Here is a 27,615-nt window from a genome sequence, read left to right on the forward strand (position 1 = left end):
GGGATACACGTTCTTTTTGGATGTAGTTAGAAGGGTTGGTTAATCAGTCAGAGCCTTTGCTGGGTCACAATACAAGTTTCAAGCTAGTGCAAAGGGTTGAGAGTCCCTAGAGCGCTCTCTGAGCACTTTAGAATTCAGTCGGAGGTCACTGCGGGATAAGTTGCCTGGGAAAGTCCCAACATTGAGACACCAATGCAACCAAAATGGCTTTCTCAGCCCTTATCAATCCACAGAAGAGAACAGATGGCATCAGAGAGGACAGACAGCCATCCTACTACCCTCAAGGCTGATCCTAAAGTCCCCAGTGGAAGGGCACCATGGGCTGGGCTCCAGGCTCATCCTACAACGCAATCAGCCGATAGTTAAAATACTGAGTATTTTGTACCATGTCAGAGAGGCCAGGCTATACAGAGGAAGAAAGTGCTACAATGTCCACTGCAGTCAGCAGGGAAAGGGGAAGCTCAGACCTATAAAATAGGAACGTGAATTCTGCCCACAGAAGTCTATCACAGAGCGCAGCCTGAGGCCATGGCATAGCCCGGAGCCCTCCCAGTAATAGCCTAGAGGTGTGGCTCAGCAGTACAGTACTTGCCCAAAATCTCTCAGTGAGGACCTGGGGACTGGCTCACTGGTAAAACACTTGACTAGAATCCACTAGGGTTCCTTCAGGCATTTGCATGGGCATGCATGTGTGCATGCTCCTGACTCAGTGGTAGACCACCTGCCTAGATTCTGCCAGTAGGGGTATGGCTGCGTTTGTAGTAGAACACTTGCCTCACATGCAAACCCTGTGTTCACTGCCATCCCCTCACAAAGTAAAGGAACAAAGTAACAACGAAGGAGCTAAGCCCCTCCCTCCCCACCCTCAGATGGCATCCCAGCCCTGGCTGGGACCTGTACTGCAGCTTCAATATGCTGCACCGAACCTCCGATCCACAGAAACCCTAGGAAATACACAGAAGCAGTCGTAAGCCACTTAACTTACTATAACTCATTAACAACGAAGACACAACATCTGCAGGACCTGACAAGTGACCTCAGCTCTCAGCTCAAGAAGCAGTGCACCTGCTCCGCCCACAACAGCAGCCCCGCCCACAACAGCAGCCTCCCATTTCTTTGGGTGGCACAGCATGGGAAGGGAGCAGTTTTGCTGCGTGCTTTAGGAAAAGATCCTTCCTTTCAGTCTTGGGGTTCCCTTGCAGCAGCAACTGGGGAATAGCCGCTTCTGGTTCTGTTGGCAGCCATACCTGCCAGGTACCTGCTCTCAGTGTGCAGAGTGCAGAGCCAAACATGAAGGATCAGAGCCCACCTGCTTAGGATGGGTCCTGCCGTCCTCAGTCCTCTGTCCTTGTGCAAAGAGAAGGGGGACAGAAAACAACCCAGAGGAAAGAACCGCCTCGAGGCAGAGAACTAAGCATCCCAAAGTATTTCACAGGCAAGGAAGCCAAGGACCAGAGGCAGAGATAAACGTTTACCCCGACATCCTGACTATGACGGACCAACCCGAACCCTGGGCTCGTAAGTAGGATGCCGTCCAGGAGAACACTCTGCTCGGCCCACACCCACTCACATAACTTCGGCTACATTAGAAAACACTAGACTGTTCTAATCTCAGGTTCCCAAAGTCTACACAAAAAACACTAGCTGTTACATAATCCACACCCGTCACATTATGTAACGGCGCAGGCATGTATACACAGCAGCAAGGCTTCCCATTCAACAAATCTTTAATGAGCATCTACTCTGCGCCAGGTGGCGTTCTTGAAGCCAGAGAAGGGAGTGAATGAAACAGGAATGAATATTCCTGTCCTAGTCCAGCTGACATCCTGGGGGAAGGTAAAGACATCACTCCTTAAATAAAACACCAGGAGCGTCGGCTACTGGGAAATCACACTGGGGAAAGAAGAGACAGGAAGTAGTGAGGTTGGGTGGCGAGAGGTCAGACAAGACCCAGGAGAGATGAGACTTGAGCAAAGGCCTGAAAGAAGTGGGCTGGAGTTGGGGGTGGAGGGGGACCGAGGAGGAGAACACTGCACAAGAGAGCAAGGGAAAAGGCTCAGACAGTGGGCGACCCTCGGCACGTTAGAGAAAAAACAAATGAGACCTGAAGGGGTAACGGGGAAGACGGGAATTGCACAATGTCACCAATGAGCTCGAAGCCACGTGCTGCACACTTGGGAAGGGTGAGGGTCACGATACATAAATCACATCTCAATTAAAGAGAACGGCTTGAGAAAGGAGGGAGGCTGAGGCCACACAGAAGCCTGTGTTCGTGCAGGATAACACCTCGGTGACATGACGTGACGTGACGAGAAGACAGCTGCGGCCCTGGCCCAGCCTCCTGTCCCCAGAGTCCCTCCCCATGAAGTGGTTCTGAACACACCAGCACAGGTGGGTGTGTGAGAGTTCAGAGCGCACATAAAGGGCTCACTCTGACTTTAGGACGGCTGAGCGCAGGGTGGGGCCGAGGTGTCACCAAACCGTTTTTTTTTTCTTTTCTTTTCTTTTTTTTGGCTTTTTGTTTTTAATCAGGTAACTAACTTCCTGAGCAGAAAACAAGGCTGTCTTCTTCTTTATCTATCACAGGAAAGCCGAGGCGGTCACCCTCAAGTGCATTGTGTCTGGGCTCAGAAGGCAAGCCACCAGGACACCTCATCTACACCTACACCCTGGCTACAAACAGTCCAAACTCCTCCCCTCCCTGCCTCCAAACTACCCCTCCCTGTGACCTGGCCAGACCCACAAGGAAGCTGGGACCTTGCCTGGAGAATCTCCCTGGGGCACACAGCAGCAACCTGTAAGTAGCAGGGGTCTGCCTGGAGGTGAGGTGTGTCACCTGTCTCCTAGAGAGACACCTACCTACAAAGGAGGCAAGAGGCTCCAGAGATCTCCACACAAACCACCTTCCACCATGTCCCTGCTGAACACTATCACTGGCTCTCCACATCCCCAGTGAACCTGAAGTTCACACATGCACACCACACACACACACACATACACACTGGGCCCCAGCCAACCACATCCTATCTTCTCCCCTCTAAACATTCTAGCATCTATCTGTTCAACCAGCCAGGTACCATCCTGCCCCAGGGCCTTTGCACACACACTTCTCACTGCCTGTAACGCGTCTTGAAGCTCTCCCACCTCCACAGATGCCTTCCTTGGCCACTCTTCATGAGCAGCTGCCACTAAACCTGTTACCTACATTTATTTCGTGTGTCATCATCCCCACTGCAGACTTGAGCACATTCCCAAACCACTCTGAGCCTGGTGGTGGCCCATGCCTTTAATCCCAGCACTGGAGAGGCAGAAGCAGGTGGGTCTCTGAGTTCAAGGTCAGCCTGGTTCAGGTTGGCCAGGGTTATACAGAGAAACGGTGTCATGAGAGTAAAGATGATGATGATGATGGTGGTAACAATGATGATGTATGGTGACATCTACAGGAGTCTGTGCAAAAGATCAGAGATAACTGTGTAATGCCCAGCACACAGTAGGGCCTTGTATCATTACTACAACAATTCATCATTTTCAAGGACTCTTTCTGTGGTATCTGAGGACTCTGTGAGACACACAGCACACAGTAGGACCTTGTATCATTACTACAACAATTCATCATTTTCAAGGACTCTTTCTGTGGTATCTGAGGACTCTGTGAGACACAACAAGACACTCAGAACCTAGTACATACTTGTGTCCCCCGACCAAATGGGAAGTGAATTCATGAATAAAAGCTCTCGGTGAAGGCACTCTGCTCTGTCCTCCAGGCAGAAGACACCCAGGCCCCAGAGGCTGCCAGCCACCTACCAACACCAGTCTATGACACCCTGGCCTCCTCCGCCCAGAGTCAAGGGAGCACTGTCAGCTCCACACTGGGGAAAGGAACCAGACCACTGACAAACACAGATTGAGCGCCTGACCACAAGACAAAGGAAGAGCCCTGCTGCCCGAGAAAGTGAAGAAACAGATGAAACTTCCCGTGCTCCGGCACAGGGAGGATGAAGGTCCCTCCTCCCCAACTTCCAGGGACACCGTGAACCTGCAGCCACCAGAGAAAACCCAGAGCACTGAGCCCCTCTCCCAGATCAGACCACTGCATGCACTGCAGGAAGGGATCCTGGATGGCTCCAGGCAGCCACACTTCACAGGCGGGCAAACAGAGGCAAAGGATCAGGTCCAAGGTCCCAGGAACAGAGCCAAAATATGAGCGCAGCCAGAGTTGGTGCTCTTACCTGTAAGAGGAGAGAGAACACAGGGGCCACACTGCTGGGTGAGAAGCACAACACACCAGGTCCTCCCCGAAACACACACACACACACACACAGTGGGTCCCCACATTGCTACCAGTGCACATGAGCACCCAAAGGTTGGAACCCAAAGCTGGAAGCCAGAGAGAGCCCAGCCCAGTGGTTCTTATCAGAAGGCTCTGCTCACACCGCCCCTCACGGGACATCTGGTGACTTCTGAGACTTTCCTGATAGTCAGTCCCACTGGGCAGAGGCTGATCCTGGCATCTAGCTGGTGACAGATGACACTGAAATTGTTCCACAATGCACAGAGTAGCCCCACTCTGTAGAACTGCAAGCCCAGCATATCCTGACAAGCAGCTGGCTCCTCCAGGACTCACTTCTGGGACACTGGATTATAGGGTGACAGTCCCCAAGGCTCTGGGGACAGGACTCTGTCTAATTGCAGGGCCAGTGTCCCTCACAAGGACCGCAGCTTCTCACCTGGAAACAAAAGACTCAGCCCATGACCCATGACTTGCTCTGTAGCTGGCAGAGCCATCTGAAGACCAGGGTGACGGCCCGTTCTACCCTGTCTCAGTAGTTAGGTGGGGAGGTCAGAGGACACACGTTGGATTAGGGTAAGCCCCCTATGTCAGGATTCTACCCAGAGAGCTATTTTCCAGGAAAGCAAAAAGCAATAAGCAAATGAAATTTGACACCGGCAGGAGCTGCCTACTCCAAAGACATCCTCTTGAAGGAAGAGCCTGAGAAAGGACCTGCCCAGCAGGACCTGACTCCTTGACCTAATCAAGGGAGTACTTTCTAGTTAGTACTCCTGCCCTGAGGTCTCCCAGGCCAGGAACTCCTGCACCATCCATCTCTCCTGGAGTGACAGGATCTGTGGCAGTCAGGAGGAGTGTGAAAATAATGGTGAATGACCTTCCTGTGTCTGAGAAAAAGCCGTTCATTCACAGGACAAGAGCCTCACGTGCCCTGTTGGCGACTGAATTCCCTGGGCCTGGCTCACAGTCTGGAAGGGGCAGCAAGTGTCCCATAAATACCTGTGCGCTGAGAGATGTAATCAGTGCCCAAATTTCCATCTGTCTGGGGCTCTGCTTGCCACAAACACGAAAATAGGGCCACCAAACCCAGACATCTGAGATGTTATCATCAAGGGTTCTCACTGGGGCCAGGGATATGGTTTAGCGGTAGAAAGCTTGCTTAGTATGTGCAAGGCCTTGGGTTCCATCCCCAACACCATAAACTATCCAGTATCTCAGCTGGTAAAACACTCGCCTGACATACAAGAAGTCCCAAGTTCAATTCCCAGCAATATAGAAATGGGTTGTGGCTGCACGTGTCTGTAATCTCAGCACTTAGAAGAGGAGATGAAGAACCAGAAATTAGAGAACACTCTTCTCCAAGATTAAAACATTCCATCCTGCAGGGAGGTCAACAACAAAAAGCAATTCAGGAACTCCCTGAAGCTGAGTAGAGTCACTAGGCCCCGCCCCTCCAGAGTAAGCAGAGACTAACCACAAAGACAACCCAGACCAGGGCAGCTGCCTGCAAAGAACAACAACCAGCCGGGCTGTCTGGACGAGGACCAACTGAGGCATCTGGAAAAGACACTCTCCAACCTGTTGAGCTGCCTTCTGGCTGTGCAGTGAGCTCCATGTTTACAGCTCTGTGAGCTGTCACCCATGCTAGGTGGGCTTTGGTGATGCAGCTGTCTTTGAGTCATTTGTGCTCCTGTGAGTCACCCCTTACCCATATTCCTGTCAATAACCCAATAAAACTCATGGCTCACCAAGTTGGACTTTGTCTGTACTTTGGTCTATCTTGGGTCTCCTAGCTGGAACGAGTGGATGAGTGTATTCTGTCTCCCCAGGAAAAAGTTTTGCCACACAACACGATTGGCACCTAAACAGGGACACGGCAGAAGCAAAGATGAGATGGGGAGGCGTGAGTACATGGTCCTGGCTGTGGGTATCAAGGGATGTAAGTGAGGCTGAGGAGCCCGAGAAGAGCATCTACAGAGGAAACTGCAACAGAGATGTTCTTTCCTGTATGGAGTGTGCTAGTGTGTTAATGTGCCTTTGTGTTACAATGGCAATTGCGTGCTTCTTGGTAGTAAGACATACATGCAACTGAGGCTGAGCCGTCAGGATTAGGAGAGTCTGTGGGAAGAACCGCAGGATGGCAGTCTTGATCGCAAGCCTGCTTGATGAGTGGGATCCACTGTGTAAACAAGAACTGAACACAGTTGGAAGAAATCTTGCGATCTTTGAAATGGGTACATGGAAGTCAGCAAGCAGTGGCAGAGGTCGCCTGGCCTCTGCTGTACGTGGTTGGACATGCTTACGCCGAGAGGCTGACATGGCACTGTAGAAGGAGCTGGTTTCAGAGCCACCACAACAAAAGGGAGATGCAGCTAGCCATGTTAGCTGCTGATTTGGTAACTACAAGGCAAACAAGTGGATGAGAAAGGTGGTAAAAGCAATAAAAGATCTCCCTCAAGTCCAACCTCCAGTAGAAAAAGAGGGAAGATCTGCAATACAGCATTCAGATGGGGGTTGTACTGGCTGGTTTAGTGTGTCAACTTGACACAGCTGGAGTTATAACAGAGAAAGGAGCTTCAGTTGGGGAAATGCCTCCATGAGATCCAGCTGTGGGGCATTTTCTCAATTAGTGAGCAAGGGGGAAAGGCCTCTTGTGGGTGGGACCATCTCTGGGCTGGTAGTCTTGGGTTCTATAAGAGAGCAGGCTGAGCAAGCCAGGGGAAGCAAGCCAGTAAAGAGCATCCCTCCATGGCCTCTGCATCAGCTCCTGCTTCCTGACCTGCCTGAGTTCCAGTCCTGACTTCCTTGGTGATGAACAGCAGTATGGAAGTGTAAGCCGAATAAACCCTTTCCTCCCCAACTGCTTCTGGTCATGATGTTTGTGCAGGAATAGAAACCCTGACTAAGACAGGGCCATTAACCACGGTCCAATGGAAGAAACTCGTGTGATCGGGCAATATTCAGCATTTAAACTGCTGGAATTAGGGAAGACTTTTAAACCATCAGTGAAAGAGCCTGTTACAGCTCTGGCTTGTGAAGCTGGGGGGACGTGAAAGCAGATGGGACCAAGTCTGGCTGCTGAGGAGGCAGCAAAAAAACTGAGTGATGTGACTTGCCATCCCTCCTTAAGACAAGCCTGAGACGGTGTGAGGGAAACCAGTCCCTCCCAGACTGGCTTATCAGAGCCATTAGGAACACATGGTTATCTCCATCTGAGGTCCCCACAAAGACCAGGAGCTGGCAGACCATAGAGGAGGGGCAGGCACTCTTAAAGGAGCTAGGAAAGGAATAAGAGGAGCTGTGTTTGACCCAGAGTTCACTGGGCCAGGTAGAACTCTGTTCACCAAAGAGATTTTTGTTGTTTGTTGTTTGTTTGTTTGTTTGTTTGTTTAAAGCTGAGCTAACAGGGACCTGGAGGTTGGTTTGAACCTTTAGCATCTGCTGAGTTGGTTGGTGGGGCAAGATCTTTATAAAGTAGGGAAGGCTTGAGCAACACGTAGAAGAAGAGTCTGTCAAGTGTGAGAGCATCCTGTAGGAGACAGTAAAAAGGTCTGTCTGGGTTCCTGGGTAACTGTGGCAAGATCTGTGTGTATCAAGCTGGAATTCTAAGGAAGAGCTGATAGAAAGTCCAACTGTGTCCGCCAAGGGGTTTCTGGGTGGCCTTAAAACCTGGGAGCAGTTTACAGAAACTGTTACAGAACAATACAAGGGAAGACAGTCAAACCTGTCCCAGGGTGGGTCATTATCCCAAAACTAAGGAGGGTATATTTACCTCCAGCAAAAGGTTATACTAGGGGCAGAGAGAGTTTTCCCAGTGAGGAATTCCCCCAACAGCCAGGTATGGTGGACGGAGTAGCAACAGGTACAGCTACATCCTCATTGCCAGCTTGGGGGGCTCTGACCCAGGAAGCCAGCGGGTAGCTGGCGAGAGCAGGGCCTCATCCCCACACCCCTAGGCCCTGAGTCGGTCTGAGCAAATTCAGTCAGGCCCACTGAGTTCATCAGGTGTGGGGAACTGAAGGGAGGCTCTGTGGGAGAACTGCGGGATATGGAAATGGCTTCGAGAGAATGACTAAAGATCACAGGGAGCTAATGAAGTTAGCGCCCCCTCTCCATGCTTTGTAACCAATCTTGATCTCTGGAGGAAGCAATTGATGCAAATTCATGGGCTCTTCCCGGGCTATCTTAGACCTTGCTTGTGTTACGTTTTATTATCTCAGTTGTGAACCTCTGGGATGACCTGACATCTACTGAGAAAGGACCACAACAGACTCTCAGGGCTTTGCCTAGGCTATGTAACGCCACAATTTGTTATGCCACGGGTGGCTTGGGATGTCTCCTTGTCACCTGCAAAAAGTTCTTGTTATATAGATGACATAAGGTTGGGTGTTTTGCAACTCTGGAAAGCCAATGATACTTCTACCTACCCTGAAACCCTGCTGGGGCTGGGTGATTTGAAAAGGCTGCTAAGTGACAACCCTAGTCCCGGGGTGGGGAGGGGGATGGGCCACCTCCTTGTGAATTGTTAGCCAGGAAAGCCCCAGAGGCTCCACAAACCATAAAGGCTACTGCCACAGATGCTGGTCACATGCCAATCATACGGCAAGACCCTAATGCTGAAGATACTACACGTGCATGCATGTGTGTGTACATGATCTGACTGCAGGACATGGAGAAACTAAGCTAGACTGAACTGGGAAGTGCCAGTCTGACAGCTGGCCTTTAGAATCCCAGAGATGGCCTGCAGGGCACTGGTAGAGAACTGTCACCAACATTCCTGCCAGGCTACAGACCCTGGGAGCTGAAACACTGACAGGCAAGGCAGGCTGTGCGTGCTTGCACAATAGTGGTTCGATTGTCATGAGTACAGCCTTCCAATCAGATTTAAGGCCTACACCACAAGAAAGGGTTTACATCTGGTACTGTAAGCCAGGACAAAAACTTGTGGCTGGGAGGTGCTAAGTCACTAGACGGACGTGTCGTGCCTGTCCCATAGATGTGTTTACGCCCATAGATCATTTATCAGCCTCAACTCATAACCCCCTGTGAAGCTTCTGAGAACAAGTGACTGTCACCGTTGCGTGGTGGCCTTTTTCTTAGTCATAAGTGGACATCTATGGTCACTCCTTCCAAAGCTTGGGGATCACTGGGGAGGAGGGGGGCAGGATATATGTAAGAGCAGGAGGAAGTGGTAGGGTGTTGTATAACAGTCTCCTTCAAGATTAAAACATTCCATCCTACAGGGAGCTTCTTAAGCAAGGAGGTGAACAACCAAAAGGTAGCTTCCGGAACTCCCTGAAGCTGAGCAGACTCACCAGGCCCCTTCCTGCCAGATGAGCTGCCTGGATGAAGCAAAAACCAGCCCAGCTGCTGGAAGAGGTTTAGACCAGCTGAGCCACCTGGAAGGGACACTCTCCGGCCCCCTGAGCTGCTGCAGGTGGTGGTGTGTGCTCCAGGTTCTCAGCTTCCTGAGCTGCAATCTGTGCTGTGTGGGCTTTGATGAGGCAACTGTCGTGGAGTCATTTCTGCTCCCGTGAGTAGCCAACCCCTCCCCCATATAAGTGACCCCAATAAAGCTTTGGTGGTATCTATACTTTGGTCTGTTGTGGGATCCTTAACTGGAGTAGATTCCTCTTCCCAGGAAAAGTTTTGTCATGTGACACAAGGTCATCCTAGGCTGCATGGCAGGTCCACTGCCAGTTTGGACTACAGGAGATCTAATATCAAAAAATAAATTAAAACTGGGGAGCTGGCAAGATGGTTCAGTGGGCAGGGATAGGCTTCCAGGATTAACGACCTGAGTTTGGTCCCTGGGATTCATCTGGTATGGTCCCCTGACCTGATGCATTGACACACACATACACATACACACAACACACACACACACACATGAATAATGTAATAAGGTTTTAAAGGTTTTCATCAGCTCTGGTCCAAGCTGTCTGTGCTGTGCATGTGCATGTTCACGTGTGTAGGTGTACATGTATGTGTATATGTGCATGTGTGCACATTAATCGGGAGACCCAACGTTGATGCCAGCTGCTCTCCTCTCTCTCTATCTATACTGAGGCAGGGTCTCTGACTGAGCCCCTAGCTTTCCCACTGGCTGGTCACATTGCCCCAAGGGTCCCATCTCTACATAGCAAGTGCAGAGATTAAAAACGGACAGCCACACCTGCCTAGCTTTTCCCTGGGCTCTAGAGAGCTGAACTCTTGTCTTCACACTTGCAAGGCCAGTGCTTTACCCACTGAGCTGTCTCCCCGCCCCCATGATTACTGTTTACGTCCCCAAGGCAGAACTGCTGTGCCCACACTTCGCAGCACCCTGCTTTTCCAAACACAAGCCCACAAAGATGCCCAAAGCCACTAGGTACTCATTCTGACCGGAAGACTGCAGAACCCAAAGTGTGCCCTGCACACCCAGCCCAGGCCCTTCTCCCTAGGGTAGGGCTAGGAACATAGGGGCAAAAAAAAAAAAAAAAAGCAAAAACAAAACAAAACAAGGAGTGACTCTGCAAACCACAATTTCTTGTTTTGGTGAGCAGGCTCTGGAGAGAAAATCTTTATTAGTCTCCTCCCCCAAAAAGCAGAAGCATGAGATGCATTCTGGGAGCTGTGTACCCATGATCCCTTGGGGTAGGCCTGAGAAGACCCTCCGGATGCCTGGAAATGACAAGGTCTCTGTCCTCACTCAAGAGGAGTCCTCAGGGCAAGGCTGACAGGACCTCCCCCCCACCCCAAACCCCAGGGTTTTCTGCCCACCATGCAGTATCTTCTTCCTTGCCAGCACTCTAACCAACCCAACCAAGGAACAGGGAGTGAAGGACTCAGCCAGTCTAACTCTAAAGGGACATCCTATCTACCAACGGTTACCCCAAAACACCATCATCGGTCTGCAACCACCTACTGTGTGTCAGACAGTAGGCATTAACTTCAGGCTCATTCAAGTTCCATGATACCTGTGTCAAAGAGCTGCTCCACTGCACCCAAAGTACAGATGTGGAAACTGAGGCATGGTACAAGTTGGTCTATGGGGGAAAGCCTGGCCCCACACTCACCACCAATAAACCCAGAGCAGAGAGGACATGGGGCCACCGGGGAGCTCACTTCAACTTGCTGCCTCAGTTTCTTCATCTGTCAGTGGGCTATCAACAGCACCCTTCTCTCGGAGGGGTTAAGTGGCTGCCACAGGCAGAATGCTGGGCACTAAATGACAAAGGTCAGCTCTTACATAATGGCACCTGTCATGTTACTATCCCCACTGGTGCTGTCCAAAACAGCCCCAAGATCTCAAAGTAGAGACCCAAGGTTCCCAGTCAACCCCCCCACACACACACCACCCCTGCACGGTCAGTAGCATCTACAGTGGCCTAAGACTGCGCTAACATCACCATAACGCATCCCAAAATTTTCTGCTTCCTCAGCTGAGGTCCTAGGATCCTAGGAGACAAGGAAGGGCACAACCCAGTGTCTGGATGAAGCCTAAATCCAGTGTGGGCACGCTGAAGGAGCTCTGAAGCCTCAGGAGGGGAACAGAACAGACTCTTTGGTTTCCGTAGCTGGAATCTAGAGATCAACAGGAAACTCAATGGAAGTCCCCAGGCTGTCTCTAGTGAAGGCTCAGACCCCATTCCCTCCGGGCAGCTCCCTATGACAGCCTCCTCTGTGGGAGCTCAACCTACTACCCTACTCACCTGTAAGATTAATTATCACATAAGGAATAACCCCAGTTGATATTTACATAGCTGACTGCCTGCAGGCACTGCTTAGAGTATTCAAGATAAGTTACACAATCCTATAAAACCAACAGGACAACCTCTAGTCTCCTCTCCCACTTTATAAGGGAATAAAGGCCCAAAGATGTCAAGCCAGCTTGCCTTAAATCACAGAGCCAAAGGCCTCACACCACACAGTCTGGCTCTGAATTTGGAGCTCTGGACCTTGTATTATATTATTTATCTGTCTGGTTGTTTGTTCATTTGTTATTTGTTTATTTATTTTCAGGGGTGCACGTATGCTATGGTGTGGCCTTAGGGATCAAACTCAGGTTCTCAGGTTTAGAGGCAAGTGCCTCGAAAGCTCTCATCCTTCCCACCAGCTCAAGCTCTGGACTTTTTAAAGAACCCATTTTGCCACTGTAAAACTACACTGGCTCCTCCCAGACAGCCAGGAGCCCAGGGAACCCCCTCCAGCCAGGGTGTACAAAAGCTGACAAGTTGGGGTGGGGAGAATCCCAGAAGAGCTGCCCGCTCTTCTGTGCCCTACTGCATGCAGAAAAGCCCGGGTGGTCAGAAGAGCATGCAGCTCCCGGCCAAGCTTCCAGGACTAAGTGGCCTCCCTCGGGTTGCCTGAGGGCCATTCCCTAGTGGCCAGAGGTGGCCTCCAGGGCTCACAGGGCAAGACACACTACTCAGGTTACACAATCAGTCCTCCACTTCTGGCACTGGCTTGGGGACCCAAGTAAGGGCAAGGCAGAAAAGCAGCCTGGGGTCCCCTGCTCTTGTACACGTGGGGAAACCGAGGTCAACACAGGAAGCAACGGTGTCCCAAGACACAATAATGTCTGTCTGGCTCATCTCAGAATGCCCCAGTCACACAACAATGGCTGTCCACAAACGACAGGTGTCCTGGGATGACATGAAAGTCAGAGAAAACTTTTCCCCCCCTGGTTTCTTTAATTCTAAGAATGTGGACTCTAATCAATTTCCATTATCCTAGCGGCCCCGTCTCCGTAGGGACGATTTAAAACCGCAGTCAACCTAGCACAACAGCCAGGGGCACACATGGGGGAGTGGGTTTTGTTTTTTTTCCCCCATTAATATAAAAACTAGTTTAGATTTCCTGTTTCTTTTTAAGGCTGAGCAGCTCAGTCACTGCGAGGGGGAAGTGAGGAGTTCCCTAGAATCTGTCATTGCTCAGCAATGCCAGAGTGGCTGCCTCTTTCATTTAGAAACTGCCAGCTTCAAGCCCTACCCGATTCTCTCTCTCTCTCTCTCTCTCTCTCTCTCTCTCTCTCTCTCTCTCTCTCTCCCCCACCCCCTTCTCAACTGTGAGAGAGGAAGAGATGGGAAAGAAAGCCAACCCTGTCTTATTCTCACAGGCCTTTCCAGAAGGATCCTTGGGCCAAAGGGCTTTCAATGCCTCCACACAGCGTCTTCCCCCCCCCCAACTTCGTACTCCCTCCTCCCTCAGTGGGAACCCCCCCCCCCGACCTCACACAGACTCCCCTGCATCCTTAAGCCATTGAGTGTTTCTTTTTCCCAGATGGAGAGAACTCCAGTGTGATTGGGGGTCTCTTGAAACACACACACACACACACACAAACGCACGCCTTCCTGAAGCAGGGTTAAGACTTCCTCCAACCCAAGAAGGGAGTTAAAGCGGCCCCAGCAGGAGGCACGGAGATTAAAGCCCTCAGGTCTCTAAGACCAGCCCTTCCCACCCCCTCCAGTTTTCTCACTTCCTAGGAGGGTAGGGAAGTGGCCCCTTCCTCATTCTCACTAGAGACACCAGGGCAACTACGTACCGGAGTTTAAAGCCCCCGCAGGGCTGCCCTGGGTCACCGCCCTGCATCCAACCCTACGACGTAGCCTGCAGAACTATCCAGAGCAAGGGACTCAACCTCTCTGGAGCCGAACTCTTCCCTGATCTTAAGGATCAGAAAATATAACCTACTGATGAGCCCGGTAACGGCACAGTCTGCTGATACCAGTGTAAGGTGCGTGGTACACAGACGCACTCGGACGCTGTTTTGCAGTCTAAGGCTTTGACTGTGCAATTCGAGCTGGGGCAAGGCTACGGAGCCCAGGGTCCCCGGTGCAGCTAAGGAGCCCCTACCCGGGCTTCTCCCTACACTGGCCCCCCAGCGGGGCGGCCCCGGGCAGCGGCCGCGCGGATGTAACCATTTCAAACTATGCACAAGGCGGGGAGCCACAGACAAAAGCGCAACGCGGGCCGGCCGGCCACAGGTGGCGGGAGCTCACCGACTGCAGGAAACGCAAGGTGCCCACGTAGTCGCGCTCGGTGCCCAGGATCTCGTTGAGTACGCACAGACGGAGGCGCAGCTGGCGCTCCGAGTCGCGGGCGGCCGCGCACGGCCCGGAGACGGGGCCGCGAGCATCGGGATGCGCACCGTCCCCGCCTGGGTCCCCGCCGCCGTCACCACCACCGCTGCCGGGTGCCTCCATAGCCGCGCGGCGCCCGAACTTCCCGCGCCGAGGTCGCGCCGCGGCTTAGGCGTCCGGGCTCCGCATCCCGGACAGGCGCCGCTCAGCGGGCCCGGGGCAGGCGGAGCGGGGGCGGGACCTGGGCGGGGTCATGGTGTATGGGCGGGGCCTTGGTAGAGAGGGCTGAGCGATGGGCGGGGAAGGAGGCGGGGTCAATCTGCTAGTGGGCGGGGATCTTTGTAGAAAATGGACGGGGTGGGGCGGCACCTCATGCGGAAACTGGGCGGGGACTAATGGAGAATGGACTGAGCTGGGGCGGAGTCTGGTGGGATTGGGCGGGGATTGGGCGGAGCCCCCTCCCGGCTTCCAGGGAGCGTCGGCCAAGAGCCGGTTCGTGCGCGCGCCGCACAGTCAGAGTTTGGGGCTGGAAATGCGTCGCCCCAGACCCCAGTCAGGTCGTGGTTCTGCTGAGTCTGTAGGCCAAGACCCATTCAGCAGTTCTGCAAGAGCAGCTCGCGCCATCCACCCGTAAGGAGTGCCCCGTGGGTGATCTGCTGGAGCCGGATCAGCGACCACCACGCGCATCTCCTGACGCCCGGAAGAGCAGCTCGACGCCCCCACCAACACGGCCGCTCATGCCCTCGGCTTACGGTGACCTTGGAAGAACTCTAGCTGCATCTTTGTCCTTACTTCTGTTTCTCTTTCCGTCGGAGCTCTGCGCCTACTGTCCCAGCGCTCCCCATCCCTAAGCAAAGGTGCCCACTTGGACGAGACCGTTGCAGGAAGCCGCCCTCGTACCCACCAGAGATAAAGCCAAAATGGGAATTTTGCTGCCAGCCGACAGGCTGTTCTGTGTGACCTTGATCTTTCAAACGTTCAGTTAACGTGCTAACCCCCCTTTACCCTCGAGAGGCATTGGGACCCGAGTCAGCCTCTGGGGTTCAGCCCCTCATTGATGACCTTGGTCAGCACCCCCATCCCACCTAAAGCTCCTCCGTTTGCCTCACAGTACAAGGGGAAGAACAGTAACACCTAACTCTTAGGGACCAGCATACGGCTGAGCCATAGTCCCTGGAAAGTGATTTTAACACCCTAGAAAGTCTTATCTTCGTTCTTAATTATTCCTGCCTTTGTCAACTGCCCTCTTGACCGGGCCTCTGAACTGCTTGTTCAATCCCTACCTGCCCCGCCTCAGATCTATTATCTCCTATGGAGTCAGTCCCTGTTTCACAAAATAGCCTCTGTGGAGTGTCATCATTTCTGGGGCAGGAGCACTGTCCTCTATTTACTTCCCTTCAAGATGCCTAGAATAGTTCTCTGGGGCCTTGAAGTAAAACAGTCTTTTGCACAAGGATAGAGGAGAGACTGTGGTAGCTCCTGCTACCCCTGGCCCTGTTCCTTTGGGGCCTAGGGCACCGTGACATTTGATGTGGGCAAGGTATCCTAGGTAAATGGATGTAAAAGGGTGAGCCCATCAGGTATTGGTCATGGAGTGAGTGTTTCCAAAGAATCATTATCTTCTTGTTTCTGAGCTTTCCAGACATAACACTGCTTCTGTCCTTAGATCCAGCACCTTTTTGGGTTTCAGTGGGCCCTGTCTTGAAATCATTACTCGCTAGCTGGTAGCAGTCACGAGCCAGCCAAATCCAGCTGCCTGGGTGACCTTGGCCAAGACACTTCACCTTTCTGAAGCTCCATTTTTTTTTTTTTAATCTGTAAGATGAGAGTCTGAGGGAACAAACCCAGGATTAGTGACATCTAGGGTCAGGTTAGTTCTCCATTGTAAGAGCATAGCAGCACACAGTACCCGGGATGTCCCAGGAGCACCCCGTCCACAGTTGTGAGCCGTCGGTGCCTTCTAAGGTAGCCAGAGAACCTCTGACACACGCAACACAGCTAGCTGGGTTAGGTAGTGCTAAGTAAACACTAGTCCCCTTCTCAGCCTGTGACCAAGGCTGGAGGTTAGCCTCACATTTACACATGGGTCCCACCCTCCAAACAAGAACTGACTGTCAGAAAGAATGACCGAGCACTTCCACATCTGTGGACGGGCCCCTCACATCATCTCCCACCCTGGAACAGTGACACTGCCTAGCACACGTGTCTGGATTTCTTGTGGAGCTCTTTGTTGCTGGTTTGTTGGATTTATGTAGCCCAGGACAGCCCTGAACTCCTGATCCTCCCGCCCCAGTCCCCAGAACGCTAGGGTTACAGGCCTGCATCACCAAATCTAGTTCTGTGTGGGCTTTTCCTCTGTGAGTAATGGGACTTTCTTCAACCTGGTGTTGTAAGACTTTGAGCATACAGTAAGCAGCCAATAAGTGCCAGCCTTTACTAATTCCGCTCACAGTCTGATGCTAGAGGTGCCTGTGTCTTTTAGGGTTGATTTGCAGTAAAGAGAAGGAAACACGGGCTAACAAGAGCTTAAAAGCTAAGGGCATCATTTTCTCAGAAGAGGCCCAGAGCTGGGTTCCTGAGGCTGACTCAAAATGTAGTAACGTCGTCAGAGCACCTCTGACCTTGCTGTCTCTGTCACGGTGTTTGGCCTCCAAGTCACAAGATGGCTGCTGAGAAGAGACATCACCTCCTCTCACACAACTGTCCCGTGGCAGAAAGAGGACAAAGGGGACCCTGTCTCTTCTGTGCCTCTCTTATTGAAAGGATAAAAGTTAAGACCCAGCAGGTCAGAGCTGGGTCGCGTGGCCACTCCCCTAATAGTCCCTGACCAAGACCAAGGATCACAGCATTGACTTAGGAGAGGCCTATTTCATATCCTGGGACACTGCACCCCTAAACACGTGGGGTTCTGTTAACAAGCCTAGGGGGCCCTAAAGGTAAAGCAACAAGCACCTACTAAGCACCTGGCCTTGAAGGACATGCTGAGCAGGATACAGGTTACAGAAGTGAGCTGTGAGGACAGGAATAGAGGTAATAGCAAGTTCCTGCCCTTTCATTCAACCGATGGTAGCGAGAGCCTAATATGCAGCTACTGGGGGTTGGTAGAGGTCAGGACAGATGTCCAGAGCAAGGAGAGGTCCCAAACATGATGGTCACAGTTCTTTCTGCTTCCCAGAGGCAAGCAAAGCAAAAGCCAAGAATACACAGCTGAGGGGCCTGCAGGCCTCTGATGACTCCATACCCCCGACAGAGACAACTTTGTCCACAGTTGGTGGGATCAGTGGGGGCACCCTCTGTACCCTGTCTGGTGAGACTCTCAGATTAGCTACTACTGACTGAGAGTGACTTACTAAGCCAAAGGTTGTGTAACGATCTCTTCCAAGATGAAAATGTCCCATCCAGCAGGGAAACTCCTTAAGCGGGGAGGTGAACAACCAAAGAGACTTCAAGAGCTCCCTGAAGCTGAGCAGACTCACTAGGCCCTGCCCTGCCGCCAGAGTAAGCAATCAAAGTTAAGAGTCCCTCTCAGACAGCAGGAAGTTGAGCAGCAAGGAAGACTCTGAGACCAGACTAGCCACCCAGAAGAAGCAGAAACCAGCCCAGCTGCTGGAAGAGTTTTAAGCCAGCTGGGACAGCTAGAAGGGACACTCTCCGGCCCGCTGAGCTGCCTGCAGGCTGTGCAAGTGTGCTCCAGGTTCTCAGCTTCATGAGCTGTCACCCGTGCTGGGGTGGACACCTGATGATGTCTTTGAGTCATTTCTGCTCCTGTGAGTAAACCCTCCCCCATATTCCTGTAAGTAAACCCAGTAAAACACATTGGTTTATCCTGTTAGATTCGGCGTTATCCATACTTGGGTCTATACTGGGTTCCCTGTCTGGGGTTATTAGACGAATCTGTTTCATCTCCCCTGGAAAAGTTTGTCACATGTCACTTGAGTGTTGCCAGTCAGCTGGAGAGACCAACTTCTGCCTAGTCCGGCTGTGACCTCTTGTGCCCTCCCCTCCAGGATTCTTAAAGAGGCAAGATCTGTAGCAGGCTGTGGCTGGGAGCTTTCTTAAAGGTAGACCTGGGGGGAGGAGGGTGAAGGTGCTCCTCAGGGAGAGGGGAGTTGATACTCTGACAGGGAAATTCTTCTTTTTCGGGGACAATTTTAGACTCTGTTGCCATGCACCTCGCAAGGGCTGGGGAGTACCAGTGTGTGACTGTCACACGAGCACTGCCTGTGCCAGAAGAGATGCCGACAGCAGGCAGCTTATTCCTTTACCAGGCACCACAAGCTTCTGCAGACCCTCTCCCACAGCTCTGTCTGGAAGAACATTTCAATTTAGAGCAAGCAAAAACAAAAACAAAACAAGGGCTAAGGGGACAGCTCAAGAGGCTCTCGCCACCAAGCCTAGCCACCCGAGTTTGCACCCCCAAGCCCCCATGAAGGTAGAAGGAAAAGATCTCACACACACACACACACACACACACACATACTCATTTAATGATGATGATGGTGATGGTGATAATGATGATAAGTTTTAAGGAAGAAAGGAAAACCAGGGCTGACTGAGCCTTTTACCCCATCCCAAACGGGCAAGGAGGAAAACACTGGTTTCTGAATTAGAGCTGGTCATTTCCTAAGCCTGGCCATGTGCCGAGTAAGTTGGGGCTCTTTCGCATTCATCCCTGACCTGGGAACAGGACAGAGAGCTGCCCCACGAAGGTGGGTGCTGAACACACACGCTCAGCTTCACTACTTCAGACTAAAGCTTGATTCTGTCCCAGAGTCCTCACTAGGCTACTCCCACGGTCTCAGTAAAAACTGCTTGGAAGAAGCCTACAGGATGAACACTGTGTCCATGGCAAGGCTCTTTAAAGCTCTGATGGGAGGAGCATCATTGCCGTGTAACAGTCTCCTTGAAATTGAAACATTCTATCCTACAAAGAGGCTCTTCCACGTAGCTTCAGGAAGTCCCTGAAACTGACCTGATTCACTGGTTTCTCCTGGCCACAGTAAACAATAAGAGCTGGGAGTCCCTCAGAGAGTAACAGAAGCTGAGCTTCAAAGAAAACTCTTAGAGGAGAAAAGCTACAAAGAATCTTGAGATCAGACCAGCAGCCTGGGAGAAGCAGAAACCAGCAGAGCTGCCTGGAAGAGATTTAGACAGTTACTACACCAGGAAAGGACACCCTCCAACCTGCTGAGCAACCTGCAGGTTGTGCAGTGTGCTCCAGGTTCCCAGCTTTTGTGAGCTGTCATTCAGGCTGGGATGGGCTTTGATGATGCAGCTGTCTTTGAGTCATTTCTGCTCCTGTAAGTAACTCCCCTCCACCACCACCACCACCATATTCCTGTAAAAAGCCCAACAAAGCTCATTGATTGACCAAACTGGACCTCAGTGGTATCTATATTTTTTTTTCCAGCTGCAGTGAGTAGACCAGTGTGTTGCATCTCACCAGGAAAAGTTTTGTCACACAACAACCATAGATACCAGATTAAGTCTGGGCTCCATGATCTGTCAAATCCTGCTAGTGCAAACACAGGCTGGGGGAAAAGAGGAGGTGCTTAGCGCATCCATTCACACCTGCCTTCCTTTGTGGCCTTTGGAGATGCTTGATCTAGAGACCAGCTACCTGGGTTCAAACCCTAGCACTGCCACTCCCCAACTGTTTGACTTTGTGCAGATGTCTTAATGAGCTTCAAGGTTCTTATCTGAACCATTAGGAAAGTCTTACTCCACAGAGCTAATGTGTAGATTAAAATGCTTGGTGTATCCAAAGTGTTACATTGCTGCCCAGTCCTCCCCTTAACTCTGAAGTGTTCTAATTGGGTGAGGCTGTGATGCCTGGAGGCCTGGCAGCCCTCTGGAGACCATGAGGAAGGTCACTGCTGAATGTGCAATGGTCAGATGCAAAATGACAGATGGGAAAGTACCTCTTATCTTTGATGTCACTGACTTCCTGAGTTAACAAACCACAGAAGTAGAGTCTCTGGAGTTCTTGTATTATTAAAAAAAAAAAAAAATTAAATGCCTTCATGACTTAAGCTAATCCAGTGCAGTAGCCTTTACCTCCAGGTACAGTACTTTAGTTGATGACTGTTCCCTCCCCCAATCAGTGCTCCCTTAGAGAAGCTGATTCCTCTATCCCTGGAGGAGCTTGAGCTAGGGTTTACAGGAGTCAACCCCAGGCCAGGTCTGCTGTATCAGCACAGTTATTAATAACACACCAGTTTGAGCCATATGGCCACTGTCATCATCCCCGCCCTCCCCCTCTTTTTGTTTCTGAAACAAGATCTCATATACCCCAGGCTAGCCTCAAACTCACTATGTACCTAAGGATGACCCTTAAACTTCTGATCCTTCTGCCTCCACTTCCTGGGTGCTAGGATTATAGGCGTGCATCCCCACTCCTCATGTATGCAATGTTGGGGCTAGAACCTGAGGCTCTGAGCATGCTAAGCAGGCTCTCTGTCTACTGAGCCACACCCCTCCCTCTCTACTTCTCTTAGAGAACACAGACATCCCACAGGGGTGTGGTCCCAGCATTCCACTTTCCCCAGTAGCTGGCTGACCTGTGTGCATCTTGAATTCTGCAATGAGCCTGTCAATGGCTTCCACAGATGTAGGGACACACGTTTACAAGTCTGGCTCCCCCCACCCCACCCCCCAGTTTGACTCCTGGATCTAAAGCTTGAAAATTAGGACTGCCAAATCCAAACCCAGATTCCCAGCAGTGCCCCGTGGCAGCTCCAACGAAGGCCAACAGTTTTCCCCCACAGAAACAGCCACACCCTCTCCAAATGCCACTTAACGCTGTAGCAGCTGCCTCCCAAATTTTGAAGGCAAACCCTATTCCTGGAGCCTTTGTTGTAAAGAGAATGGAGTAGCTTAAGGACATAATTACCTTTTTCCCCCTTCTTTTTGGCTGTGCTAAGATTGTCCCCAGCCCCTTCTTCACACTGGGACCCCGGGCCCAACTCCAGTGTTCCTGCTCTCAGTTATGCAACAGGCATTACTAAGAATGCATCAGATTTGCCTCCCTGCCCCGTGGTTATTGTCACCCTGTTACACAGGTGAGAAAAAAAGGCTCTGAAGAAACCTAAACTGGGTCACTGTGTCAGTTGGGATGTATGCTTGCAAATGTGCAAAGTCACAAATACTAATTTTTTTTTCAAACAGAAGCTTATGCCGGGCATGATGGCACATGCCTTTCATCCCAGTATTCAGGATGCTGAAGAAAGGAATTGCCCTGAGTTTAAGGCCATCTGGGCTAGACAGTAAGACTCTGTCTCAAAAAAAAAAAAATATATATATATATACACACACACACATACATATATACACATACTATATATACACACATATACATATATACACATTATATATATATGTGTGTGTGTGTATATATATATATATTAATAATACATATATTAATTAGAAGGGCATGCTGGTACAGGCCTGTACTTGGAAGAGGGAGGTTCAGGAATTATCCCTACTACATAACAAGTGCAATGCAGTGTGAGGCCCTGTCTCAAAAAAAAAAAAACAAACAATAAAGTAAAACTAAGCAGAAACTTATGTTTCTGTTTTGCCACAGATATGAGGACCCAAGCTTCCGGTAGGTAGCCATGGGTATCAAGATGGCTAACAGAATACCTCAAACCAACCAGCAAGAGAAGAAAATTCTGGGAAAGATGATCTGGTCCTCAAAGAAAGAAACCAGAAGCATCTCATGTGTCTTCCTCCATGCCCAGGACATGGCCACCCCAATGTCTGAACCCAAATCCATACCACACCATCTCTCACTTCCTAGATGCTGCCGGTGACTTGTGGAAGCTGTGACCTCTGTGTACAAACATTACCATCAAGTGAATATTAGCCAGATGGGTGTGTGGGTGGGTGGGTGGATGGGTGGATGGATGGGTGGATAGATACATGATTAATTGATTGAATGAATGAATGAGTGAATGAGTCAGTGAATGAATGAATGAATGATTGGATGGATGGATGGGATGGATGATTGGATGGATGGATGGATGATTGGTTGATTGAATGAATGAGTGAATGAGTGAGTGAGTGAATGGAGGGATGGATGGATGGATAGATGATTGGATAGATAGATGGATGGATGGATGGATGGATAGATGAATGGATGATTGAATGAATGAACGAGTGAATGAGTGAGTGGATGGATGGATGGATGGCTGTAGTACCTACTTTGGATTCTAGCTTGAGAGAAACCTCGCCCTGATTATTTGGCATAAAGAACGGTGAACATCAGACGTGAGGTACCAGCTAGCACCAACGTTCTTACCTCTGAAAAGGCCAGTAAAGCTGGAGCAGATGCTGCCTGTAGCCCAGCTGCAGGAACAGCAGGTGTGCCTGGAGACTGGCTCTTGTGTTCAGGGAACTGCAGGAAGGATCACAGTAGGACGTGCTGTGAAAAGGGAGGGGACCAGGTGTGAGCATTGCATGATCTTAAAGACCTGGACACCTGGGGTTGGGAAGATGCCTCAGTTGGTGAAGTGCTTGCTAAGCAAATATGAGGACATGAGTTCCATCCCCAGCATCTGTGTAAAAGCCAGGCGTGGCACTGCACATCTGTAACCCAAGGTTGGGAGGTAGAGACAGGCGGATCTCAGGGGCTAGTCTCAGCTCCAGGTTCATTGAAAGACCCCTTCCCAAAAGGTAAAGTGAAGAACAATAAAGACATCCTTCTATCCATCTTTGGCCTCCATACGTGCCCAAGTGGATACTGTACTTGCAGACACACACAACTGAGGGAACCAAACCTTGACTTCTCCTCTGAGAGAGATGGAAGCCACAGAAGGTCTCAACTGAGGAAAGTTATGATGTGACTGAAGTTCACAGGGTCCCCCTGTGGCTCCGAGGGTATAGACTTACAGAGGCTGAGACAGAGATGGTGACCTGGGAGAAGGGCACGCAATAATCCAGGCAAGACACAGCGTGGGCCAGAGTGACCACAGAGGGGACAGAATGCTCCATTCTGGGAGTGCTCCAAGGATGAAGTGGACAGGATTGGCTGAAAACCTGGGGATGAAAAGGTTAATATGACTCCAAGGTTTGGCACTGGACCCCTGGAGGATTAAGGTGGGAATAGAGAAGATTACCACAGTCCGGGCAGCTTAGGTAGAGAAGATGCTGGGGAATTCAGCTTTGGACATCTTAGATGTTGTAATAGTTAACTTTCCTTGCCTGGTAATGGTGGCACGTGCCTTCAACCCTAGCTCTCAGGAGGCAGAGGCAAGTAGATCTCTGTGAGTCTGAGGCTAACCTGGTCTACAGAGGGAGTTCCAGTACAGTCAGGGGTACACAGGAAGACCTTGTCTCTCTCTCTCAAAAAACAAAAACAAAAGTTAACTTTCCTCATTGCTGTGACCAAATGCCTGACCAGAAGCAGCTTAGGGAGGGACAGCTTAATTTTTGCTTAGTTTTAAGGGACACAGTTGGTCATGGCAGAGCTGAGGTGACCAGGTGGCAGGACATGAGGCCGCTTTCTCCCACCGGGGCAGATGAGGAAGGAAGCAGAGAAGAGAGGCTGGGCTCAGCTGGCTCTCTCCCTTTCTCCTTTTCATCTGGTCCAGGGTGGCATCTCGTGGGATGCTCAAGCACACCTTGAGCAAGAGAATTCTTTTGTCAAGCAACCCTCGCTGGAAAGACCCTTAAAGGCTCATCCAGAGGCTTACCTCACTGACGCTCATCTGTGACACAGTCAGATTGACAGAGAAGATCAGCCTGCCCACGCCCATTCCCTGAAAACTCAATACTCAACAGACATCACTTCTGTTCTTATCCTTATTGTTTGTGTGTGTGTGTGTGTGTGTGCGCGCGCGCGCGCGCGCGCATGCACGTGCGTGCTCACACACCTATGTTCACCATCTGTGTGAGCACAAGCTTGCCGTGTTATACATTTGGGAGCCAGACCAAGGCATCAGTTCTCTATTTCCACTGTAGGTTCAGGTAAATCTACTTTAGGTTGGTGAACTTGCACACCAATTACTTTATCCACTAAGTCATCTTACCAGCCCATCATGTAATTTTTAAACCATAAGGTTCCACTATAATCCCTCACAGGGCCATGGCCAGAATCTTATCATTCAAAAGAAATTCGGTCTAACTTTAAAAGTCCCATGGTCTTTAACAACCCCAAATTTGTGAGCCTCCTCTCTCTCTCTCTATTTCTCTCTCTCTCCCTCCCTCTCTCTCTCTCTCTCTGATTTATTATATATATACTGTCTTCAGACACACCAGAAGAGGTCATCAGATTCCATTACTGATAGTTGTGAGCCACCATGTGGTTGCTGGGAATTGAACTCAGGACCTCTGGAAAAGCAGTCAGTACTCTTAACCACTGAGCCATCTCTCCAGCTCCTCAAGACAGACTTTTAACTGTTAGCCCCTGTAAAAGTAAAAACCAAGTAACATATGTCCAGCATGCAATGTCACAGGGTAAGCGATGTCACAGGGTAAGCAATATCACAGGGTACGCATCCCCATTCCAAAATGAAGTGCTGGGGGCACGCCCAGGGGAGATCAGCACAAGGACTGGAGTCCAGGAGAACAAACCCCAAATATCCTATAGCTCCATGTCTGGCACCTTGAGCTCATGAGGGAATCACTGGGTTCCAATGGGCTTGAAGAACTCTGGCGACTGTCAGCGGAAGATGCAGCCTGACCCTGTTTATAGGGCTGGAGCTGGGAAAACCCTTCCCCTAAGCATCTCCCCTCCCCTGGATCACCCCAAGGCTTTCCTCTCCAGGACTCCCCTTTCAAATGGATCTGTGTTGTTTTGCCTGGTCTTTCAGATGAGCAAAGTCTCATCTGAAGTCTTTCCCATACACACTTGAGGTTCCTCCCCCTTAGATACACCACTCTTTAACAATTACGGTTGAATTACATGTCCTGTTTCCTCAACTTTGTTACGTTTGTTTGTTTGTTTGTTTGTTTGTTTGTTTCTTCTCTCCTTCCTTTTTTCCCTCACCTTGACCCTTGCCACATTATAAATCTGACTAAAAGCCTGTAAGCTGTAACCACACCACACCCTGGCTGCTTTGCCCATCTTGACTTTTCCTCTATCAAACGTATTGGTCTGTTACTCCCACCCCTCCAGACAGGGTTTCTCTGTGTAGCCCTGGCTGTCCTGGAACTCACTCTGTAGACCAGGCTGGCCTTGAACTCAGAAATCTGCCTGCCTCTGCTTCCCGAGGGCTGGGATTAAAGGCGTGCGCCACCACTGCCCGGCTGGATCTGTTACTCTTTAACTTAAGTTGACTCAGGCTTTAAGGATGTGAGCAGAACATACTCAGACACTTTGTCGGACTAATATATATATATAACATATATATATATATATATATATATATATATATATATATATATATATATATATATATGTCGGCCTAATACATATTATATGTGTGTGCATATATATATGTATATGTGTATACTCTCTAGACGGGTTCCTACTGAGTGTGCTTCCCTCTGAGGCCTCTATCCACTGTCAGGACAGAAAGACAGGCCCATTTAGCTGCTAACAGGGCCCCCGGGTCTCTCTTGCCCACAGTTCCACATTTTTCCACATTCCAGTTCCAAAGCCCGGGAAGCGATTGGTCAGGACATTCTGCGGCAGCCCTACGACCTCAAGACCAGTTTCCTGTACTTTTTCTGCTACTTTTGTGCCGTTTTGACAAAATGCCTGATCAGAAAGCATTTAGGTGAGGAAGGACTTACTTGGGTCTGGAGCTGAGAAGAGTTGGTCCCTCATAGCTTCATAGGCACGGGGTATCACGCATGAGGTTGTATGCTCACCCAGGTGGGGATCAGGAAACCAAGACAAGATTGCTGGTGCACAGCAGACTTGCTCCTTTCCCATATTCTCATACCGTTGTACTTGGTCCAGTTTCCTGGTCCCTAAGATAGCAGCACTCACATTGAGAGCAGGTCTCAATCAGCCCTCTGTGGAAACACCCTCACAGACAGATCCAACGTGGACCTCTCTAGTATGTTGGGATGCTTTGAATCCAATCATGTTGACAGTGAAGTTTGACTGTTATAGATGTCGATTTAAAACTCTACACACAATTCTGAGGCCCAGGGGAGATGCTGACAGGGTGAGCGATAGCCAATGGGGCGAGAGAGCCCAGATAAAGTGTATATGCACACATGTATCCGTAACATTATGGGTGTTAGTTCTCTTTTTCCACCAATCAGTCCCAGGGATCGCTGAGCCATCTTGGTGACCCAACATGAAGCTTAAAAGAAAAAAAAAAATCATGGGAGATGTGAATTCATGTACAGAGCTGAAATGGACAGATGGCAAGACTGTAGCGGCCAAGGGCTCACACTTTGACAGTGTTGACATGAACTGTGAACTTGGTGAGCCTCTGAGCATGACTGTGAGGGGTTATTGGGGTTATGGTCAACAGATTTTCAAAGACTCAACCTTGATCTCGAGTGGGACGATTCCTTGGGCAGGGTATCCTGAACTGCATAAAGTGGAGAGAGGCCCCTTGATCACCTGCACCCCTCATCTCCATATGCACATTGCAGACCCAGTGCGACCAGCTGCTTCCTGCTCCCGCCATCTCCACTTCTGCTCCGTGGAGAACTACACACCGAATGGCCAGCCAGAACAAATACTTCTCCCTTAAGTTGCTTTAGTCATCGTATTTTATCACGGCAAGAGATAAGTGACTACAGCAGATGGCAAAGCCATTCATGAGAGGTACAAGAGCCTGTAGGTTTCCTCTGGGGCTGGGCAGGGGTGAGGAATCAGATGAGCTTCTGAGATGTACTACAGGACTGGAGTGTGTATGTGCGCGTCATGTGAGCTCGCTTTATAATAATCTCTTACATTTACATCATTTTCTTTGTTTACATTTATTTTGGGGAGGATGACGGTGCAGTATGCATGCAGAGGTCAGAGGACAGCTGTGAAGAGTCACTTCTCTCCTTCCACACATGGATCCAGGGATCGAACACAGGTGGGCAGGCTTAGCGACAAGCTCCTTTACCCACTGAGCAATTTCACCTGCCCCCACATTTACTCTTTAAGCATTTTTCTTTAAGGGAAGGTTTCTCAGCCAGGTGTGGTAGTACATGCTTTCATCTCAGAACTTGGGAGGCAGAGGCAGGTGGATCACGGTGAGTTTGAGGCCAGCCTGGTCTACAAAGTGAGTTCCAGGACAGCCAGGGATGTTACACAAAGAAACCCTATCTGGGTGGAGGGCAGGGGGCAGAGGGAGGAAGGTTTCT

The 27,615-nt window shown here is 50.4% G+C and overlaps 1 protein-coding gene and 2 long non-coding RNA genes across 3 annotated transcripts in view; 1 reads left to right on the plus strand and 2 right to left on the minus strand.

The window, feature by feature from the left end:
• Prex1 (phosphatidylinositol-3,4,5-trisphosphate-dependent Rac exchange factor 1) overlaps positions 1–14,589 on the minus strand; it is a 147,488-nt gene extending 132,899 nt beyond the window's left edge. Inside the window, exon 1 of the mRNA NM_177782.3 lies at positions 14,272–14,589. Within this exon, the coding sequence (NP_808450.2) occupies positions 14,272–14,475 (204 nt within the window). The 5' untranslated portion in view covers positions 14,476–14,589. The remainder of the gene's footprint in view (positions 1–14,271) is intronic.
• Gm50596 lies at positions 1,710–3,655 on the minus strand. The gene is made up of 2 exons (XR_001783554.2): positions 3,588–3,655; positions 1,710–3,497 (listed from the first exon to the last, which is right to left on the minus strand). It is a non-coding gene; the product is annotated as a predicted gene, 50596 (long non-coding RNA).
• On the plus strand, positions 14,586–27,494 carry Gm46777. Its single transcript, XR_001783555.2, has 3 exons — positions 14,586–18,119; positions 21,938–22,208; positions 26,911–27,494. It is a non-coding gene; the product is annotated as a predicted gene, 46777 (long non-coding RNA).
• Positions 27,495–27,615: the final 121 nt, after the last annotated feature.

The sequence above is a fragment of the Mus musculus genome, chromosome 2, assembly GCF_000001635.26.
Source record: "Mus musculus strain C57BL/6J chromosome 2, GRCm38.p6 C57BL/6J".
In the NCBI taxonomy this organism is placed as follows: Eukaryota; Metazoa; Chordata; class Mammalia; order Rodentia; family Muridae; genus Mus; species Mus musculus.